Source organism: Miscanthus floridulus, chromosome 19, assembly GCF_019320115.1.
Source record: "Miscanthus floridulus cultivar M001 chromosome 19, ASM1932011v1, whole genome shotgun sequence".
NCBI classification, from domain to species: domain Eukaryota; kingdom Viridiplantae; phylum Streptophyta; class Magnoliopsida; order Poales; family Poaceae; genus Miscanthus; species Miscanthus floridulus.
The window spans coordinates 5,423,103-5,438,511 of record NC_089598.1 but is presented as its reverse complement, the minus strand read 5'-3'; the positions used below and the strand labels follow the sequence as shown (position 1 = coordinate 5,438,511).

Genomic DNA, 15,409 nt, shown 5'->3' with positions numbered 1-15,409 from the left:
TAGTAATTGCAAAAGAGAATAAAATACTGTTTTTATATTTCAATTAAGAAATAAAACTCTTGACTTGTTCTTGTCTAGTACATACGTACGTCATCCTTATATTTCAGACAATTAACATTCCAAACTATGGTATAATTAGTAAGTTGGACTATCGAATTCAGTAGACATTTATATATGTAGTCTTTGTCACGGATATACAGCATATATATAGGCTGATATGATTGACATGGTCCATCTCCAGTATAATGGAACAAAAGGGGTCAATTTGGAAAGGACACCTACAGCAGAATTATAGACACAACCAATTAATTAGCACCTAGTTTTTGTCAAACACTGTCACGACCGGCCTCAACTTAGATTCATTTCGCAAGTAACACTAGTAGCAAATGGCGTGTCAACCAAGTACATATATAACATATGAAATAGTCACACTCGGGTGTGTGGAAAAGAAAACCTCGTTTAGTTTATATATATATATGTCACAAGCTAATCATTACAAGTATATATGTGTGTGTGCCCTCCTTGCAAGGCAAAACAAAAGCACAAAACTAAAAAACAAATTGAAATCGCTTAGGTGAGCATATATGTATACATGTATGTATTTTTGTCGTTGGTTCTTTGTACATAGCTAAAATAAAGTGGGCCAAACCACCTTTTATATCCTATCAACAGACAAACTTCACATCTTCAAAGAAGTGTGCAACAACCAATCCAATGCAAAGAAACGGTTTCTCCATCATATATCAATCCATCTTTTCAACTTTTCATCAGTTCTTCATCTTACTCCTATATATGAAAGATATGTGTCATTTCTTCTCACAGCTGATCATTGGGGTTGTTCAACCATGACATTTGCCTGCACATGCACCAAAAGACAAAGAGAAAGAAAAATACATGGTGAGATCAGAGGCAATTACAAGCAAATAAACAGTATATACTATATACATGCATGTTACTATTTAATAAGCTATTTTTTTAATCCTATTCCTAGCTAGCTAGTAGTAGCCATATATATATATATATATATATATATATATATATATATATATATATATATACTTGTATGTAGCTACAAATTTTAGTGAGGATATATATATAATTTACATACATATTAATACTTGTATAGATAGAAATTTTAATCCTACTAGGTAGAAAAATATATATAAGTAAATAATAAAGTTGATGCATGGCATGGTATGCTAGCTGCTATAGTGCTATGGCTATACTCACTCTAGCAATTCTCTCCAACTGTCACTGTTGGGGTCAAAATCCAAGGTGAGGCTCTCCAGGCCGTCGAACGGGCTCGACGCCGGCGTCTCCTCGCACGGGGATGGGGTCGACGACGTGCCGACGCCGTTGCCGGCATTACACCCCTCGGCTGCCGGTGCCGAAGGTGGCGGCATCGCGGCAGCAGTGATGTTGCTCCCGGTGGTGGCCCTGTGGCCGAGCTCCGTGGAGCTGAGCCCGTCCCAGGCGAGCCCGTAGAGGGAGTAGGCGGAGGACATGGCCGACGACATGCCCTGCGTGACGGCCGGCACGCTGGTCAACGCCGGCAGGCTGAGCATGCCGTCGTACTGCTGGACGACCCTGCTGGCGGTGGTGGTGCTCTGCTGGTCGACGCCGCTGAGCAGCTGGTGGCCACCGCTGACCGCCCCTCCTCCATTGGCGGCGGCGAGGAGGGTCATGAGGTCGACGGTAGGCGCGGCGGGGGCGGTTAGGACGCGGACGAGGCCCTCTAGGAGCTGGTACTTGGCGGCGTCGGCCTGGAGCCTGAGCGCGTTGATGTCCCAGCTAGCATGCGCGGCGGCGGCTGCAGCGAGTGGACCACCAGCAGCTGCCGGACCACCACCACCGTGACCGTGACCACCAGCGGCGGCCGCGAGGTTGGCTGCGGCGAGGAGGTTGGTGAATCCGCCGGCGGCGAGGAGGTTAAGGTCGGTGCGTCGCTGGTGCGTGACGGGGTCGATCCCCATGTTCAGCAGCTTCTTGCGGAGGTGCGTGTTCCAGTAGTTCTTGATCTCGTTGTCGGTGCGGCCGGGGAGCTTGGTGGCGATGGAGGACCACTTGTTGCCGAGGAGGGAGTGGAGGTGGATGATGAGCTTCTCCTCGTCGTCGGTGAACCTGCCCGCGCTTGATGTCCGGGCGGAGGTAGTTGGTCCAGCGGAGGCGGCAGCTCTTGCCGCAGCGGTTGAGGCCGGCGAGCTTGGGCAGGCGGCGCCAGCTCCCGTGCCCGTGCTCATTTATGTAGTCGACGAGCAGCTTGTCCTCCTCCGGCGTCCACGGGCCTTTCTTCACCCCCGCGTCCTGGTCGCAGCACGGTGACCTCCCCATTGTATTGCTTGCTTGCTTCGACGATCGACCTTGCTTGGCTTTGGACTTGGAGAGAGGATGACGATGACGATAAGGAAGAAGCTAAGAGAGGAGGAGAGTAAGGAATGCAACGAAGGTCTTGTGTGGTTCGTTGGGGTGGATGGCAGGAGGGTTTTATAGAGGTTTGTTAGCGAGATAAGCTAGGGTACGGAGGTGGCGTGCATGGCAGCAAAAGCATAATACTAGTGGTAGTGCCTGTATACACACATGATAGGATAGAAGCATGCATGGCTGCTGAGCAAGGAAGCTACTACTACATACGTGGATGTGGTGCCGGCCGGCCAAAAGCAAGAAGTCTTTGCTTGTGTGCAGGAGACGCCGCAGCTTCCTCTCTCTCTCTCTCTCACTCCCTCTCTAATTTCTCTGTGCTGACCTCAGAGAGAGATTAGAAGGAGCTTGTATTAGTCTAAGACGTAGTCGTTAATGGGCCAATGCGATGCATGCAGACTAGCTCAGGCTTTGTTGTTGTTGCTTATTAAGCATGTACTACCTAGCTAGCTAGTTTCTCTCACCATCAGTTAGATATTCAACTGTGTGTTTCTTGTGTTTGTTATGCTCCGTACGCACTCCCACTTTATTAGTTACTACATTTCCTGGCAGCAGCACAGCACACAGTGCAAGTGGCATCGTGTCCTCATCACCGCTTATGTACGTACTTACGCATGCAACAGCCTGCTAGCTGCATTCCTAGCTAATATATATATTTGTATATCATATAAATTCTCCCAAAATTTAATCAAATAGACTAGAAGAAGCTTCCTTATTAGCTTCCCATGCACAGATACTAGTTAGTACTATACTTACGTCGTTGTGATGTGATGTGATGATGCCATCTCTCTCTCTACGAGTCTACGTAGTACGTACATATATAATACAATGCATACATCTACATATGCATGCGGATATGCCCCATGCATTATTGTTAAGCTAGCGACGTGCACGTACGAGCTACGTCGTATACGACGTACGTAAGTAGGTGTGGTGCGGCATGCATGCATCATGCATGTTGTGCACCACCACACCAGAGGCAATCTCATGAAACTTATCGTCTATTTCATGACATGTCAACCAGTTTAATACCATGAAACTCTCGTAAAACTCTTGTGGAGACCGACCTTAAAACAAACCACCAAACCAATTGAGCCTTTTTGTCCAGCCCGCAGAGATGTGGCTTCTTGTGATAATAGCAGTCAACGAATCATACCCATAACCTATAATATATAGTTACTTCCCGTCCAAAAAAATGCACTTCACGTTCTTTAAGAAGTAAAAAAAAATCAAATTTGACTAAAGCCCTATTTAAATTAACTGAAATAAGTTGCTAGTTGGTAAAAGGACCTCTAGTTGATCTGAATACAACTTATAGTCTAATTTAAGCTATTTAACGACCTAGCTTATAAAAAGTTGTTAGCTAGGTCCCTCTAGCTATGACACCTTATAAAAAAATTAGTTGATCTAAGAGGGATCTGGTTTAATAAAATCTAGATTTATATAAAAAAATATCAACATTTATATTTGTGTGCTATAAAAAGTATTTATTCTATAATTAATCTACTAATACTTATTAGTATCATATAAATATTGTTTTTAAATAAGCTTAGTCGAACTTAAAATTGGTTGCAAGCGATGGCTAATCTACTAATACTTATTTAGTGTCATAAACACTATTTTTAAATAGACTTAATCAAACTTGAAATTGGCTACAAGCTAAAAAGGTTAATCTACTAATACTTATTTAGTTCCATAAATATTATTTTTTGAAAAACTCAATCAAATTGGTTACTTCTAAAGAGTGAGCTGTGCATTCAAGAGCAAGGAACTGAGCCACTGAGGAAATACGTCTTTGCCAATGGCCACACAACACAAACGCTTGCGTCGCGATACAGGTCGTCATTGCCACTTTAGGGCTTATTTAGATGCACATATATTTAAATCAGTCCATATATATTGGAGTAAATTAAGGTGGAGCTTAATTTAGTTTTCATCCTGCAGGCAGAGGCAACCGTATGTATATATGTACTCAGCATGCATACCGTACGTACGTGATGTGTATACTAGTGTACTATAGCATATCCTTAGACTATTTTGTTTATTTGGCCGTATATATCATGCATGTATTCCTGTCGTACTACTGCTAATCATTTGACCTGTTACTACTAGCTAGCTTCAACGAGGAAGCAAACACATTTCCATCACATATACACAGGCATACATGCATAGTACTAGAGAGTGATATGTATATATAGCAAAATGGAATACTCCCTCCGTCCTATATATAAAAATACTATTATTAGTCTGTTGTACAGTATATAAACGGATACTCCATTTAATAATAATAATAATAATAATAATAATAATAATAATAATAATAATAATAATAATAATAATAAATAATTTGTGTATCCAATCACAGGTACGTACCTTAATTATTATTAGGTTGCTAATTAATTGTTGTTTAGGGCGTGAAGTGAGCAGTGAATTAGGATGGAACAGGGGCCGGAGAGGTTGTCACGTGTGCAGGGGGCAGAGGAGAATTAGGTTTCATGCAACCTGACCTGACACGTACGTGCCGCGCGTCTCCCCAGCAAGGAGCAAAGAACAAGGAACTACCTGCCTGTTTCTTAATTATTAGCGTGTGTTGTATATGTTAGTTGTGTGTGTCACACGCACGCAAACGCAATTTAGGTTGGTCATCTCACCCTGATACGACCGGAGCCGGAGACACCGTACCGAGACAGACATGCATGAGGCATGCATGAGATGACATGACACACCCAAAGCCAAAGCCAAGCCACACCACACGGTCATTAGAGGGGTTCGGAGGGCCTGTATTAGGGGACCCACCTGACCAGTAGGGGCTCTGGCTAGCTAGCCCCATGCATGTGGGGCCCACCTAAACCCCTGGATGTGTGCTCACCGCTTGGCCCAACCTGGCCCTGCTATCTGCTAGTATATCATCTCAATTATCTGCTAGCTAGCTGCTGCTTTGCCCAAAGTGATGATGATGACCTGCAGATTGACTAGCACCCAAGCTTCATTTTTTTGGAAAATAAATGAATAAATGTATACATGTAATATTAATGCGTGGTGCTTGAGCATATATGTGCACGGCTGACTTTGCAACATCTTGGTCATGTGTGGCTTGCTTGCTTATTAGGCTGTGTTTAGTCGGAGGGAAAGTTGGAATTCGGGTACTGTAGCACTTTCGTTTTTATTTGGTAAATAGTATTCAATCATGGACTAATCAGGCTCAAAACGTTCGTTTCGCGATTTCCAACCAAACTGTGCAATTAGTTTTTTTTTCGTCTACATTTAATACGTACTCCATGCACGTATCGCAAGATTCGATGTGACGAGTACTGTAGCACTTTTTGGAACTATTTTTGGAACTGAACACGGGCTTAGTAGTTGTTTTGCATGGCTATGTGTGTGTGTACATTACATATATGGGAGTGAACATTCTAGCCATGTGCGTGTACTGTTGCCCACAACACATGGCAATTTGACTTTTGGATTCATTGTTAATGCGGGGGCTCAAAAATGGTGTTTACCCATCTTGTGGACAAATTGATGATACATACCCCTCCATCGCATAGCTTATATGCATGCACGCATGTATATGAAATGTGACAGCTTAATTAGGACAATAATAAAGCCTTGCTGATGAGAAGATTAGTTGTGCAACTGGAAATGATCCTGTGGTCCTAGAATCCTTGTGGACATGCATACCGGTTTGGTACGTTGTGAGAAGTGGCCACAAAACCACAAGCAAAAAGGAATATTTTGGTCACAATCTTCATCAAGTGCGTGTATCCATCGAAAGAGCTAGTGAAGTACATCACTGTATAATGCAGGCATGTACAGTATAAGAAGTAAGGGAGAAGAATATGTTGTACTCAGGACATTGATTGCAGGATAGTGATATATATGTTCGAAAATATGATTAGTTGGTACTATTCATTTCATGTATGTATATGCTTGTGCAGGATATTCATTATTGCAAGCAGTTTCATATCAAGGACTGCACTGTGCAGTGTACACTGGTGGTTTTTAGCTGCACATCACAATGCTTGAGGGCCTCTTGTTCTCTGCCCATATCAATGTACTCCCTTCATCCTAAATTTAATCAACTACTTTTAGAGTTATCCTAAGTCAAAGTATTTTTAAGTTTGACTAAGTTTATATCTAGAAAAGAGCACCAATATCTATGATACTAAATTAGTATCACTAGATGCATACATCATAAAATATATTTTCATAATATACTTATTTGGCGGCATAGATGCATATTATTTTGGAACTGAAGGACACATTTAATTGGTTAATGTTTCACCAAACACACTACTTTCTCTAAGATAAAGGCGATATGTTGCGCGGTAAAATTGAATACTTTGATGTTTGAATTAGTATAATACATGTGTATAATAATACAATATGTAAAGGAAGCTTCCTCTACCATGCACCTATAGTATGCCGCTGTTGTCATCCTTGATGACTAATAATAATGGACGCTCATCAGAAAGGAATGCCAGAGCTTTTGAATGTTTGAACTGCAAGGAGAAGAGGAGAAATATAGTGTAAATTTCACTGCGCCATGTTCGCTTGAGCTTATCAGTCAGAATCAGCCCAATTTTTCAGCCCTATGAAACAGCCACTAGCCTCAATAAGTCCTGTCAGGCATCTCGTTGGTCAGCTGCACATATATATAGAGCTAGCCGTACATCTCAATCCATGTTGCATGGATCAGCCAGCTAAACTTGTCCTTCATGTTCTGATCAAACTAACCAGCTAGCCAATGCAATATATACTTGTGGATATATATAAGTGTGCTAGCTGGACACATTACTCATTAATTAAACCACAACTAGATCGAGGTCCAGAGTAGAAAGAAAATCTAACAGCGTATTACATATTATGCAGTACGGATTAGATACAGATTCACCTTGCACAAATTAACATATTTAGAACCTAACTAAACCAGATGATAATGATATATTATTGGAGGAGACACTTGCGTCCAATACGATTCCTCATCCTTCTTATATATAAATGACTTCATCACCAGCAGCCACCCAATGTGGTTGCAACCAATGCAATGCAAACCAGTTATGGTGGGTGGATGAGAATGCATACACATGCACACTTGTCTAGAAGTTTCAGATTGCATCCAGCAGCCAGGTTCCAGTTGTTGGCCCGATTGGATCTCAGATTCAGATCTGGAACTACTAGAGGGCAGTTTGGCCCTTGGCCACTTAGATTGAATGAAAAATAAAATAGCCTGTTTTTACAATGACACTCCCTTGCCCTTTATAGGCAAAGAAGACTCCCACTTGCTTCAGCATATTCCAACCACTAAAATAGATGCTGAGAGCATATTCCTAACACTAGGTTTGGAAGCCAAGGAAAGTAAAAAGTGCAGGAAAAAGTGCTTTAGCACTAGGCTTATCTATCAATCTCCCCCTAAGCCTTGTGCCGAGCATTGGAGGTAATCTGTTGTAGCCCAGTCCTCTTCCTCATCTCCTGAAACCTGGACTTCCCCAGCAACTTGGTGAGAATGTCAGCCAGCTGATCAGTAGTGGCAATGTGGCTGTCCTTAATGCTTCCGTCCTCCAAGCAATCTCTGATGAAGTGGTACTTGATGCGGATGTGCTTGCTTCTTTCATGGAAGATAGGGTTCTTGGTCAGAGCTAGAGCAGACTTGCTTGTCCACCTTCAGCTCAACCACATCCCACCTTCCTGCCAAGGAGCTCTGCCAGCATCCTTGACAGCCACAAGCGCCTGTGTTGCGGCAGTGGTGGTGGAGATGTACTCCACTTCATAGCTCGAAAGGGCCACCACCTTCTGCTTGAGGGACTACTAGCTGACCAAGCAATCACCGAGGAAGAACATCATCCCGGTTGTGCCCTTGCTGGTATCCACATCACCGGCGAGGTCGCTATCGCAGTAGTTGACTAACCGCGTCGTGTCGGGGGTCCTTCCGTAGTGACGACCGTAGTCGAGGGTGCCCACCACGTAGCTGCAGGATTTGCTTGACGGCCTGTAGATGCTCCATCATTCGGCCGCTCCATGAACTGGCTCATGTACCCGACGGCGAACGCGATGTCCGGCCAGGTATGGACCAGGTAGCACAAGCTCTCGGTCAGCCACCGGTAATGGGTTGGGTCGACCTCCTCCACCATGCTCCCCCGACTCAGCTTGAGCTTCTCCTCCATCGGGGTGTGGGCCGGATTGCAGCATGTCATACTACCGAACTCGAGGATATGCTTGGCGTAGTGGGTTTGGTGGAGGGCGATCCCGGTGGCATCCTAGCGCATTTTGACGCCGAGGTAGAAGCAGAGGAGGCCGAGGTCGCTCGTGTCGAACGCCTTCTTCATCTATGCCTTGAACACCTCCACCTTTTGGTCTTCAGCGCCGGTGATGATGAGGTCATCGACATAGACGTCGACTAGTAGAACATTGCGTCCACTGCCCCGCCGGTACGCCGCCGCCTCATGCGCGCTCTGCTTGAAGCCCATCTTCTTGAGTGTGGCATCGAGCTTCGTGTTCTAGGCGCGCGGTGCCTGACGTAGGCCATAGAGTGCCTTGTGTAGGTTGTACACCTTCCTCTCTTCTCCGACGATGGCGTAGCCAGGTGGCTGGCGCATGTAGACCTCCTCCTTGAGATCGTCGTTGAGGAAGGCGTACTTCATGTCCAAGTGGTGAACTTGCCACCCCTATTGAGCCTCCAATGCGAAAAGGACACGGATTGACTCCATGCGTGCCATAGGGGCGAAGGCATCATCGTAGTCGATCCCCTCCTGCTGAACGAAGCTGTGCGCCACTAGCCGTGCCTTGTGCTTGATCACCGCGCCCAGCTCGTCCTTCTTGAGCTTGAACACCCACTTTAGGGTGATAGGGCAGTGGCCATCAAGTAGTGGCGCTAGCTCCCAAGTGCGGTTCTACTCGACGGACTTGAGCTCCTGCTCCATCGCCACCCGCCATGCTGGATCACCCTGTGCCTCAGCGTAAGTGGTCGGCTCACCGACGTGCGTCGGATGAAGCTAGGCGAAGAGCCTCTCGGGCTAGTCCGGTGAAGACTGGTCGCCAAGGATGCTTTCCATGGTGTGGTATCACATAGGCTCATTGTCGTAGTAGGCGTCTAGGTGGTCTTCATTGTCCTCCAGTAGTGTGGCGTACTCGACCTCTGACTGCCCTGCGTGCGCTGGTGTCGCAGCGGGCAAGGTAGAAGATGTTGAGGAGGTCGACTGGTACGCTAGAGAGATCGGCTATGATGATGTAGAGGTCGGAGCTACTACCGATGGACTACCGACCACCACCGATGGGCTGTCGAGCTTCCCCGGATTTGGTGATGGCGAATGAGGCAGAGTTGGTGAAGAGGTCGGCGCTGGTGATGAAGACCCATACGTCAATGAAGATGCACCTTGTGCTTCCTCAGCACCTCCAGCCCACGCGTACTCGACGGTGAAGTCACAAAGCACGGTCGCCGACCCATCAACCACCGCCTTGTCCCATGCCTAGCCACGTCCTTCATCAAACATGATGTCGCGCGCCACGCGCACGCACCGTGTTGTCGGGTTGAGCACGCGGAAGACCTTAGCCCCCTCTACAGTAGCAGATAAAGACCTCTGACTGAGCTATGATCATTGAGCTTGCCTGACGTGGTTTAGCTCCTTAACTGAAGGCGAGGATAGCTAAAGATGTGCTAGATAGCTACCCGCTGGCTTGCACCCATGTGAAAGCTCTAGTTTGGTTTTCGGTGAATTGATGAAACCCTAAGTGCTAACCTAGTTTATCAAGTGATCATGAGATAGGTAGCACATTCTAAGTGGTGAAGCAATTGAAGATCATGACACGATGATGGTGATGCCATGGTGATGATCAAGTGCTTGGACTTGAAAAGAAGAAAGAGAAAAATAAAAGGCTCAAGGCAAAGGTATAAATGGTAGGAGCTATTTTGTTTTGGTGATCAAGACACTTAGAGAGTGTGATCACATTTAGATTCGATAGCCGTACTATTAAGAGGGATGAAACTCATATTAGAATGCAGGTTATCAAAGTGCCACTAGATGCTCTAACTCATTTCATATGCATTTAGGATCTAGTGGAGTGCTAACACCCTTGAAAAATGTTTGTGGAAATATACTAACACATGTGCAAAAGGTGAATACACTTGGTGGTTGGCACATTTGAGCAAGGGTTAGGAACTTCACCGGCGGAGTGTCGACCCGTAGGGTGCGGACAGTTCGACGGTGCCACCGGCACCCTAGACAGAAAAGATGGAGGTCACTATAAGTGATCGGATGCTGGTCTCTGAAGGACCAGCGCGTCCGGCTAGTAGCAGTAGAAGAAGCGCAGTGTCGGTCGTCGACCGGACGCTGGCGCTAAAACGACCGGACGCTGGCTGGCTGCATCCGATCACACTGACATGGTCACGCATAGAGGAGTCGCTGAGTGATCGGACACTGGGTGTGTCCGGTCGAGCATGACCAGACGTGTCCAGTTGTGAAAAATCATTTCTGGATGCTTATTGGAAACGACCGGACGCTGAGGTCCAGCGTCTGGTCACTTTGAGCTGCAGCGTCCGATCGTCACTTGACCGTTGAGATCGGGCGCTCATCATTTGAAGAGAGGGGACAAGTGGCATGCATCGCGTGACCGAACGCTGAGGTCCAGCGTCTGGTCAATATGACCGGAGCGTCCGGTCACCCCGCGTTGTGCCCAGTGAAGGGGTACAACTGCTCTATTTCGTGGGGGCTTCTATTTAAGCCCCATGGCTGGCTCAAGCTCACACCCTTGGCTATTTGCATTGACATAGCAACCTTATGAGCTTAGCCAAAGCCCTCCCACTCATCTCCATCATTGATTCATCATCTTTGTGAGATTGGGAAAGAATCCAAGTGCATTGCTTGAGTGTTTGCATCTAGAGGCACTTGGTATTCATGTTTCGCTGCAAGATTCGCTTGTTACTCTTGGTGGTTGCCACCACCTAGATGTCTTGGAGTAGCGAGGATTGTCGAGCGGAGGGTGGTGATTGTCTCCGGCTCCGATCGTGGTGATTGTGAGGGGTTCTTGACCTTTTCCCGACGGAGAGCCAAAAGGTACTCTAGTGGATTGCTCGTGGCTTGTGTGATCCTCATCTTGTGTTGGTTGTACGGCATCCTATTGAGGGTTTGGTGAGTGATGTCAATTAGCGCATGAACCTCCAAGTGAGTGAATCGCCACAACGAGGAGTAGCTTGCCGACAAGCAAGTGAACCTCGGTAAAAAATCATTGTGTTCATCATTTGATTCTGAGGTGATTGGTCTTCATAGTTATTCATTCTTATGATTGATTGGCTCCTTCCTCGACACGGCGGTATAACCTTCTTGCTCACTCTCTTTATATTACTGCAAACTAGTTGTCAAGCTCTTTAGTGTAGCTAGTTATGAGAGCTTGTTAGTTTGGTTAGTGTAGTCTCTTTAGTTAGCCTTTGAGAGCACATTAACTTAGTGTAGTGACATAGCTATTGTGTGGATAGAAACTATATCAACTATAATTGTGGTAGGTGGCTTGCATTTTTAGTAGGCTAGCGCAACACTTGCTTCGCCTCATAATTGTCTAACCGATTTGCTAAGTGTTGTTGTAGAAATTTTTTATTAGGCTATTCACCTCCCCCCTAGCCATTAGGACCTTTCACCATGCTAGGCCTCATACTGGCGTCTTGCCATCGAGCGCACTGGTCGGAGAGCGGTTGGGCAGGTGTACAACAGTCATCACTGGCCTCTCCCCAGTAGACCACCGGCATGCCGCGCTATTTGTGGAGCACGTGCGCCGCTAGCCACCATCGTCTGATTGTGGCGCTCGACCATGCCATTCTGCTGCGGTGAGTAGGGCACAGGAGTAGTGGCGTTGAATCCCCTCGTCGACGCAGTACGCCACGAACTCAGCTGCCATGAATTCATCGCCGTTGTCCATGCGGAGCACCCGAAGCCTGTGGCCGCACTCTTTCTCTGTGGCTGCCTGGTGGCGCTTGATGGCGCCCTGTAGCTGCCGCCTTGGAATCGAGCAACATGACCCACATATAGCGAGTGGCGTCATCGCCGAGCAGTAGGAACTAGCGTCGTCCTTCAAGAGTGGCCGATGACACTAGACCACAGAGGTCGCCATGCACTAGCTCGAGCTGCTCGGTGGTGCGGTAGGAGGCTTGACGCGGGAAGGGCTGGTGCTTTAGCTTGGTCACCACACAGGTGTTGTAGAGCTGATCAACGTGGTCAATGTAGGGCATGCCGTGGACCATCTCCTTCTTGCCGAGCTGCTTCAGGGCTTCGAAGTGAAGATGTCCGAAGCGCTCATGCCAGCGCCATGCCTCATCATTCCGGCGCGCGACAAGACAAAGGGGGTGCGCCACCTACACATGGAGCACATAAAGGCAGTTGCTTCCCTGGTTTACCTTGGCGAGAAGATGGCGACCTGTATCCCAGATGTGTAGCACTCCATCCTCAATCTCCACCCATGAGCCGTTCTCGTCCAGCTGCCCGACGCTGATGATGGAGTTCTTCAAGGTCGGGATGTAGTACACCCCGATGAGAAGACGGTGCTCCCCCATCTTGGCCTTAAAGATGATCGAGCCGATGCCCTTGATCTCGACGGCGGAGGCGTCACCGAACTTGATGGAGCCCTTCACGCTGGAGTCTAGGTCGGAGAAGAACTCGTGCCGACCAGTTATGTGGTGCGTCGCACCAGTGTCAAGGTACCAGCTGTTGATCTTGTCATCGGTGGTACCTTTGTTGAGGAAGGCATGGGTGCGCGATTCATCAAGGTGGAGCTCGGCAAAACTAGTCGACCTGGAAAGGGGAAAGTTTGGACCTTTCACCCCCTCCCCTATGTCTTGCTGCAACTCGATGCACCCATGCGCTAGGAACAGGGTGGCATCCTGCTCTTCTGCTTGCGCAATGTGAGCCTGCCCACCGTGGCATGGAGGAAGGCGACAGTCCTTGGCCCAGTGGCGAGTCCGGCCATAGTTGTTGATCCTGCCATAGTTGTTGTAGGTGTCATCCTGGGTCGCCTTACGCTCACCAGCGGCGCCGCCATCAGCGCCTGACCTAGCCCCGGGGTCCCTTCTCCTCCTTCTTGCTGCCGCAGTGGACGCCTGACAATGTCCTTGGAGCCAGATGAGCTGGATCCTTCCTCCTCCTCCTTCTTGTCAAAGGCACACCACTGCTCCATCGTGTACAACAGCTTGCCTCCGACGGCGCTCGGCTCGGTGTGAGGCCCCTCGTGGTCCTGCACCGCCTTTGGTCCTCCCAGTCATGTCCTCGATGGTGAGCTACTCGAAGTTGAGGAGCGTCTCGATCGACATGATGATCTGCGTGTACTTCCTCGGCATGCATCGAAGGAATTTCTCCACCGCGCTGATCCTCCGTGAGTTCGGTGTCGCCGTTGCGCGCCATCTGCTCTAGCAGATTGGTAAGACGAAGGGGAAAGTCCTTGACTTGCTCACCTTCCCACTCCCTTCGGAGGCGCTGCAACGTCGCCCGACGCACACGATCTCCGCCGATGCGTGCCACGACGATCGATTCCCACGCTAGCTTTGTCATAGCCTTGTTGGCAAGGGAGGTGCCGAGCTCAGTGGGGACAGCGGCGCACAACGCCTCCAGTGCCCGACTGATCATCGTCGTAGTCGACGCCGCCGATGTGAAATGCCTCCCACAACCGCCAGGCCTGTAGCTTGACCTTCATCAGCAGACTCCACTCGTGATAATTCGACTTGGTGAGTATCGGCCAGGGTGTTCCCGCTCCGGAGTCATGGTAGACCATCTATAGCACCGGGGAGCGGCTGCGCCAACAACGATGCCGCTCTGGTGACGGCGACTGGCTGCGGTGCCCGACCGGGCTACGTGATCCTCCAGCTGGCTCTGGCTCCCGCTCCATCTTGGTGCGCAGTGCTGCGGCCGCGACTACCGCGGCCTGGGCCGCAGCCACCGCCTGCCTAGCCGTCTCGGCCACCGCCGCATCCGCTGCCTCTATGGCAGCAAGGCGCGTCGCGCGATTGTCGACTCTGGCACCCGTGGCGGCGCGCGCTCTCGCGATCTGGCTAGCGGTGGACATGGCGCTCGCTCACTCAAGAATCCTCTCGGCTCTGATACCATATTGTTGGCCCGATTGAATCTCAGATTCAGATCTGAAACTACTAGAGGGCAGCTTAGCCCTTAGCCGCTTGGATTGAATGAAAATACAATAGCATATTTTTACAATGACACTCTCTTGCCCTTTATAGGCAAAGTGGACTCCACTTGCTTCAGCATATTCCAACCACTAAAGTAGATGCTGGAACATATTCCTAACACCAGGCTTGGAAGCAAGGAAAATAAAAAGTGCAGGAAAAGTAAGATACAAGTGCTTTAGCACTAGGACTTATCTATCATCAGGAAGTATGAAACCAATGCAATCATGCACCCTATAATGAGATCTATATGCTTGACTAATATATGTATTATTATTACACGTATCTGTATGTAGATCCCGTCTCTCTTGTAATGGATCATTGTCATTACGACCATCACTATCAAGAGGGCCTATTAATTAATATAAACTGCGAGCATCTGTCCTGATTTCCATTGCCATTTCTGCAAGAACCAGCTGCAGCGTAATTGGCTTGGCTTGTCTTCAACTACATGACTTGCATAATGGCCCTCCCGGTTTAACCAAACTATATAATATGATTTGGCGCGAGCGACTACCAATTTGGGACTGCAAATTAGTTATGCACCGGGGCATTCATATGTATATGTTTTTTTTTTTGAGGGATTGGAAAAAAGGTACTCAGTGCTAGTATATTTCTGTAAAAAGATGGATGGGAAGACCATATTAATGTAGCTTTTTGCAGAAACAATTGAACACTTCCCTTGTTTGAGAAAAAGAAATATGAGAGAGAGTACTTCATATACGTAATTGCCTTAGCTTTGCGCTAATATTCATTGAATATTTATCATTTTTAAAATGGTGTTCTTGCCCCTTACACACATGTGTAATTGTGATTTTGCCCTCGCTTTTCTAACTT

At 47.5% G+C, this 15,409-nt stretch overlaps 1 protein-coding gene and 1 pseudogene across 1 annotated transcript; both read right to left on the bottom strand.

The window, feature by feature from the left end:
- Window positions 1–737: 737 nt before the first annotated feature.
- LOC136528423 (uncharacterized) lies at window positions 738–2,428 on the bottom strand (annotated as a pseudogene).
- Window positions 2,429–12,463: 10,035 nt separating this feature from the next.
- LOC136525436 (uncharacterized) lies at window positions 12,464–14,021 on the bottom strand. Its single transcript, XM_066518423.1, has 3 exons — window positions 13,725–14,021; window positions 12,800–13,498; window positions 12,464–12,757 (listed from the first exon to the last, which is right to left on the bottom strand). The coding sequence occupies exons 1-3, from the start codon at window positions 14,019–14,021 to the stop codon at window positions 12,464–12,466; spliced, it is 1,290 nt and encodes a 429-aa protein (XP_066374520.1).
- Between the last annotated feature and the right edge of the window lie 1,388 nt (window positions 14,022–15,409).

Coding starts and splice junctions, on each gene's coding strand:
- LOC136525436 (XM_066518423.1), bottom strand. CDS start 14,021: ATGATCAGTCGGGCACTGGAGGCGTTGTGCGCCGCTGTCCCCACTGAG. Junction 13,499..13,724: donor CTTCGATGCATGCCGAGGAA/GTACACGCAGAT, acceptor GGACATTGTCAG/GCGTCCACTGCGGCAGCAAG. Junction 12,758..12,799: donor GTCGCCATCTTCTCGCCAAG/GTAAACCAGGGA, acceptor CTCCATGTGTAG/GTGGCGCACCCCCTTTGTCT.